This window comes from Staurois parvus, unplaced genomic scaffold (assembly GCF_062004578.1).
Source record: "Staurois parvus isolate SC_StPar_1 unplaced genomic scaffold, SC_StPar_1.0 ptg000244l, whole genome shotgun sequence".
Lineage (NCBI taxonomy): Eukaryota > Metazoa > Chordata > Amphibia > Anura > Ranidae > Staurois > Staurois parvus.
In genome coordinates, this window is record NW_028318040.1 from 10602425 (window position 1) to 10610000 (window position 7576).

Genomic DNA, 7576 nt, shown 5'->3' on the forward strand with positions numbered 1-7576 from the left:
TAATAATTTCAAATCTCATTCTTTATTCTACTTCTCTCTAATCTCTAATCTCCACTTCTTACAACCTTCCTTTCTTCTCTAAACTAATGATTTACTGAATATTTCAAACAATGCATACTCATCAAAAAAAGAAATGTATTGATGACAGTAATGACTACAAAGTCACATTGTTTATAAGCTGAATTTTGTAAGGTGTTGAATATGCTCATACTCTGTTATCTATATCCTTTACAAATCTGAAATACATTATTGCGACAATACTGTTAATTGTTGTAAACAATCAAATGACCAATTAAAAAAACAATAGTTAAAAAAAAAAAAGTAGAACACTTTCTCCATAATGGCCGTGTGAAAACACTCCACGTTGGTGGATAGCACGGGAGATCGCACTTTCCCCTTTTGGGCTTACCTCCAAATCAGCCATTTTCTGCAAACACATGAACTCAGTCATAATTGGACCCATCCTCTTACCCCCTTTGAATCCACTTGTTCTAAAACTGAACCCCAGAGGCATCTGATTTCAGTAGTGTACCTCCTCCTAGTTGGCGGTGGGCATCACGACTCCCTTCCGTCATGCCGAGCCTGGGGTAGGGACTTGGAAATTGACTTTTCTGCTTCAGACTGGGACCTAATATTTACGTACACCCACAAATGCTCACTTAATGTTTCGACGCAAGAAAACGGTTACAAGCTGGCTTCCCGCTGGTACTGAACCCCTTCTAAAATTCATCACTCCCTGCCTAATAGATGTTGGAGGTGTGGGACACCTGATGGGTCACTTCTCCATATCTGGTGGTCTTGCCCGAATCATCAGCCCTTTTGGCAAGAGGTTATCTGGATTGCCGTATCTGTATCCACCTTACCACTTGACTTTTCTCCGGCCCAATTCCTCCTCCACTACTCCTCCCTTCCCAGGCGCCTTTATTTTAAATCTCTGGCCATGCATATGATCAACGCGGCTAAACTCTGCCTACCTGTACTATGGGGTTTCACCCACCCTCCTTCTATACGAGATTGGCTCACACGCTTGGGAAAAGTGGCGGAGATGGAAGAGTTGATTGCTTCAGCACTTGATACCCCGACCAAATTCTCCCACACTTGGCCTTGTTGGACTCACTTCCAAACAACCTCTGAATATCGTTCCCTCATGGACCATTCCACCTGATCTGGTATCGACCACTTCCCAACCGTATTCCTTCCTTACCTTTTTATCAGTCTTTTGGATATCCTGACATCCCCCTCTCCTCTTTTTGGCAGTTTGAAGCGTGATACCCTTTAGCGCAGTACACCCGACTGTCTGTCATATATACCCGCTCAGGGCCTGCTTACAATTGTCTGAGCTCCGGTACCTACGCGCCGGTGATATGCCTGCTCACCATACATTTTCCCTTGTTCCATCCCCCCCCCCTTATGACCCCCCCCTTTTTTTTTTCTTTTCTCTCTCCTTTTTTTTCTCTCTCTTTTTCTCTTTTCTCCTCCTGCCCTTTTATATAGCCCAATGCCTCTAGGAGATGCACACTCTCACTCATGCAGAAACAGCTTCAAATGTGACGGTGGTTTTACCACGGCATCCTTCCGCACTCGGGTAACCTAGTCCTGCAATCCCCAATGCAGCACCCTCCGGTGTTCTTTGCGTTTGTCCCCTTCTTCGGTTTGACATACGGAGGAACACATGCTTGAAATTACCTGTTCTGAAACTCCTAGATGCCTTATTGTGGTGCCCGAGTATTACATGCCTGCATTTTTGTTGTGGCTTTGTCGGGCAAGACCAACTCTGTTATAATTCTGTTTGACTTGAGATGATTGTGTATGTTAATACATATGATCTCCCTCTCTTGTTTGGCTTTTGTTAATTGCCTTCTATGAATACCCTCCATTCCCCTTCCCCATCTACCTTTTGTACTATCTGTATGCTATGTTTTGTAATTTTCCTAATAAACTTTATGGAAGAAAAAAATATGAATAAATCACAAATTATTACAATATATATGTTTTTACCAAGATCATAATATTCATATATGGAAATATCAGCTGGCTGTAGAAGTCCCACTTCTGTGGTTTGATGAATTCTAAAGCCGATGGAGAGGGTTTCATTATGAGGAACCTGAAATGCAAGCGACAACAAAATATGATATTTTTAACAAACAAGCATATTTCACAAATAGGTAATAAGACCAACTTTACCTTTGTCAGGTAGAGTACAACTGATGCATTGGATGTTGATTGTTGTGTTTCATAATTCATGATGTAGTTTTCCACTTTGCTGGACAACTGAAAACAAAAACAAAAAAATATACTTGAACGAAAGCTGCAATTTTTGCAAGTAGATGTCTGGAGACTGATCACATCTGGTCAAACAGAGCTGAGTGTATAGGAAATAAATAAACTAGCAACTGCCCAATCTTGGCAACTGTGCTGAGTCATTGATTCAGTAAGTGAATAGTATAAACCTTTGTGCTTTAGCATAACCAAGAAATTGTCCATCCTGAAAGGAAGAAAAACTGAAATGAATATGCTTACAAAGTCAAATATTTCTTTACTTTAATGCATTCTCTTCATTAAAGAAAAAAAACGCCTCTATGGACAAACAAAGCCCAGCTCAGGAGCCCATGCCGGTAGAGAGACTGTTAAAGAGGAGGTAAGGGACTATTATGTGCAATATCGTTGCACAAGCAAGTATAACAGCTTTTTTTATTTTAAACCCCCCCCCCCCCCCCACACACACACACACACACACACAAAAAAAACACCCTTAACATCACTTGAAGATGTAGAATGTCTTGCCCCTAAATTTGTTTATTATTAATATTTATGTATTTATTTATTTTTTGTGAGAGGTCCCTGAAAGATGACCAATGGTCACCAGTGAAGAGCAGGTTATCCCTAAGACTGGTATGGATGAAAAACAGTTTCAGCCTATTCCTTGGTAATTACAGATTTTTGCTAAAGTGTTGGCTGTGAGATTATGAGGTACTATGCACTCTTCTTCATCCAGACCATGCAAGAGTTATTCTGGGGAAAACAATGGATAATGATTAAATTATACTTTAAGGGAAGGGGTTGATTTGCCAAAGGCAAATAGGCTGTTTACTTTGCTTAATGAAGGAGGTGAACCTCTGCTGACTACTTTTATCCAATCATGATAAAAAATACTTTTTTTCTTAATCCATGCACTAGATTGGGTATTTTTTGCAAAGTGAATTTTTACCACATTCACTGAACTAAGGGAAAATCCCCAGCCAAAGTGAATTTACCAATAGTAAATAAACCCCAGTTTATCTGTGACTCATAATAAAAACAGATATAGGGTAACTTCTCTTCTCTTGATGATAAATTGTATAATTCCATAGGAAGTTTAAATGCAGCTAGGCACTGGTTCTTGCTTTTTGGGCTAGCCTGAAAATGAAAACTAATGCCACCGCCACATTTAAGAACAGGTAATTCACAACATATTACATATGTGTTCTTGGGTGTAGGTATTCATTCAATTGGATTTATCTTTATTCTTTTACATTCTTTTATTACATTTTCATAGTAGAATTTGAGTGTCCTTTTTAATTACACTGTTCAACAGGTAAAAAGTTTTGGGCATAAAATTAGCTAATCTTACATAATTTTGGGGTGCTGAAAACGAAAATGACCCTAAAAAATGTTGATTGGCTCTAGTTTCCATGATATATTCACCCATCTAATGACGTAAGCCATTCAAAATTATGATGCAACTTCAGCTGCATATTGCGCAATTGATACTGGTGACCAATAGAAAATTGCATGTATACTGAGATGATGCAATACTAGCCTTTAATTGCATCACTTCACTGCATAAAAGCTGCAGTATCTGTAGCTGATTGTAGTTCGACAGCGTCTTTACATTTCGTTTTATGCTTATATAGGCTACTCAGTAATGCCTCGAACTTGTGTGAATAAAGCAGATAATTTCTGCTATATCTGCGGTGAAATAACTTTTATCTCACAAAAAAGGAGGATAACAGGAATGATTAAGAAAGCCTACAACTTGTATTTTGGCTGCAAGATAGGAGACCAGGACAAGAGCTGGGCACCACATATATGCTGCAATTCTTGTGGGACGGCACTGGATTAATGGTTGAATGGAAAAAAGGCATCTATGCCTTTCCCTGTGCCAATGATTTGGAGAGAGCCAACAGATCATGTTAGTAATTGTTACTTTTGTATGGTGCCTCCAATTGTAAAAGGGCTAAATAAGAAGAAAAAGTTATCTGTGCACTATCCAAATATTCCATCGGCAATACGTCCAGTTCCTCATGGAGAGGGGCTACCAATTCCTAAAGCACCAGAATCCTTCGTGGTTGAGTCAAGTGAGGAAGAACCTGAAGCGTGTAGTCACGTGCAGTTGTAAGAGATAGCCCTTTCCTCAAATACAAGAGAAAAGCCAAGAGAAGCAAAAACGACACAAACTGAAGACAAAACTAGTGAGAATCCTAAGTATTAAAATGATTCAACTTAGCTTATGGCTATAATTTTTCTTGGTAATCCTATGCAATATATTATGCCATTTAGGCTTTGTTATGTAGTCAATATCACTTGCTTTATATTTGTGGAAAGACATCTATCTATATAATTATTGTGCATTATGTAGTCATTACGCCTATAGTAGAAAACTTTCCGTTTACAGAAAAACTAGAGCCAATTGACAAATTTCATTGTTATATTTGAACTCAGAATGTGAAATTCATTAAGAAATGGATCCTTTTGTTTCCAAAACTGGCAAAAAATAAAAATTTGTTGAACAGTGTTATTTTAGAAAATGTACTCCTGTAAATCTTATTTGGATCATCTTCTTGCAGGGTGACCAGATGACCACTATAATGGCCAGATAACATGTGGGTTTTAGGGATCCCTGCATGGGAACAGGTGACTAGAAGGATCAGCTGTTCTCCCCTCACCATGGGGTCAATTCACTAAAGGTTACCGCATGCGATAACACTGTCACGTGACTCATTTGCATAAATTACAGCATGCGGTAACAAAATGTCCAATTCACCAAAAAAAAAATTATTATGATTCTGCAGTATTTAACGCAAAAGTAAAAATGTGTCGGTAAATGCCACAAAAAAAAAAGCATGTGGTAAGCTGTTAAATCCAATTCACAAACAGAACAGTAAAGTAAAAAAAGATGATATATTTATCACCAGGGTTTTGCTGGCAGTACCTAGGGGTCTGGTATGGATATTAAGTTTAAAGAAAAATTGCATGGGGTCCCCCCGCAAGCCATTTTATTTTAATTCTGGTGTGAGTTTTTCCTTAAAATCCATATGGATGGGGGGGGGGAATCCCACACTGTTTTTTTCATCATTTGTAATTGCTGCCATGTTTTGTTTACATTCAGCTGTCAGTGGGATGAGTTATCCGCCGTGGCTGGATTTCTTAACAACAAGCTACCGTGCAATAAATTACTGTATGAAAATATGCGGTAATTACCGCAATAATGATATTTTACAGCATGAGTTATTTACTGCAAAATTCTTACTGAAGTGCACATTTTCAAAAAAATTACCGCGTGCATTATTTTACGGCATTTTTTCAGTTGTAATTTAACTCTTAGTGAATTGACCCCATCTAACCTCTAACAAGGGGGCCCCCAGATCCCAAACCCCCCTATGTGAATGAGTATGGGCTACATGGTACATGGGTACAGCGTACATGGTACTGCTACCCATTCACACAAAAAAAATGTAGTGTAAAAAATGACAGGAGACAGTCTTTGACAAGTATAAAAGTGTAGTGGTTCCTCCAGCGCTAAATGAACTCAACCTAGACAGAGCTGCTAGCACCCCAACCTCATACCTCTAAAAAGGATAAACACAGATAATGTACATATGGTGCAGCGCTAAATATAAATAAATAAGTAGAAAGTGCACTAAATACAATAAATAAAACAGATAAATGCCAACATATGAATCCCAAAATAAGGGACTTAAATTAAGGTGCAAAAAAATCCTTAAAGTGCAATTGAGGGAATTAATACAAAATGGGTCATAATAACAGACCCTAAATGCTGTGAAACAACAAACCCAAATCCCAAAATTGGGATAATACACACCAATAGTGTAAACTAAGTGAATTCCTACAAATGGGAAAAAATAAATAAAGTGACCTCATGTGACTTCATCAGGATCCAGATAATCCTGAAGATCCTGATGAAGTCACGTGTGACACGCGTCGATACGGTACGTGGTGATGTCATTACATTGGCAGCCATCTTGGTGCACCCAGGATACAGGTGGATACACCCATAATGTGAGGTGGAAATGCCGTACTAATCCTGTGGAAATGTGAGTGTATCTACTGGCAGTTTTTTGGTCTGATTATCTTTATTAAAACAGTATTTCACTATGGAAGTATTTTTCTTTTTTCATGGTCATGTTTGCACTGAGAGCTGGGCAGAGTTTCTGTGAGTGGGCTGGAGGTATTTAAAGTCACCTGCCTAAATTGATCCAGGAAGGGGATTATACACTTGGCACATTGGAACCGTGTGTATATGGAGATCGAGCTATAAGGAGATCTATAGCATAGGATCCGGGTGTGATTCAAAAAGCGTGAAGACCCGTTGGGCCACGTATTTGTGGTGAGCAGGCATTTCAGCCATTTTTGGGATTCCTTGGAGTGCACACCATACGACACGTTACTTGTTAAGAGTGGAGCACTGTCTGTTTAGTGTGGAGGATTTCCACGACACTAATATTTGAACTCAAAAAGGACTTTTTGCTGCTTTTTTATAAATAGTGTTTCACTATTTGTTTCACTGCTTATCTGATGTTGGTTCACTACACATAAGATTATTTTTGTGCTTTTTCACTGTGTGTATAGTGTATACACTTATTTGTGTTTTTGACACTGGTCACTTTATTTATTTTTTCCCATTTGTAGGGATTCGCTTAGTTTACACTATTGGTGTGTATTATCCCAATTTTGGGATTTGGGTTTGTTGTTTCACAGCATTTAGGGTCTGTTATTATGACCCATTTTGTATTAATTCACTCAATTGCACTTTAAAGATTTTTTTGCACCTTAATTTAAGTCCCTTATTTTTGGATTCATATGTTGGCATTTATGTTTTATTTATTGTATTTAGTGCACTTTCTATTTATTTATATTTAGTGCTTCACCACATGTACATTATCAGTCTTTGACAAATACTTTATTAAAAATAAAAATGTAAAAAACATCCCCCGAAGTAGATCCAAGGTCAATTAAAACAATTAAAAAAAAAAAAACCGCTCCGCTCACGACTGGATCCTGTCATCTGACAGTTGCGCCCCGATGACAGTTCTTATATACTGTCATGACGTCACAAGGGGGCGTTTGACCAATCACAATGCACTGTCAGGGCGCAGTGCATTGTGGGGTGCGGTGGGCGAACCCCCCGTACCGTTTGTGTGTTCAGCGAACACACGAACGGCCCATGTTCGAGTCAAACTTATGTTCGACTTGAACATGAAGCCCATCCCTATTAACCACTTGACCACCAGACCAATTCTGACATTTCTCATATCAATGTAAAAATCAGCATTTTTGTTGCTAAAACATTATATAT

At 38.6% G+C, this 7576-nt stretch overlaps 1 protein-coding gene across 1 annotated transcript in view; it reads right to left on the reverse strand.

Moving 5' to 3' along the window:
- The window catches only part of LOC149459884 (complement C3-like), a 230222-nt gene that overhangs the window by 32335 nt on the left and 190311 nt on the right, over positions 1-7576 (reverse strand). Inside the window, exons 35-36 of the mRNA XM_089680584.1 lie at positions 2185-2271; positions 1999-2104 (exon numbers count right to left, since the gene is read on the reverse strand). Coding sequence (XP_089536710.1) covers positions 1999-2104; positions 2185-2271 — 193 coding nt within the window. The remainder of the gene's footprint in view (positions 1-1998; positions 2105-2184; positions 2272-7576) is intronic.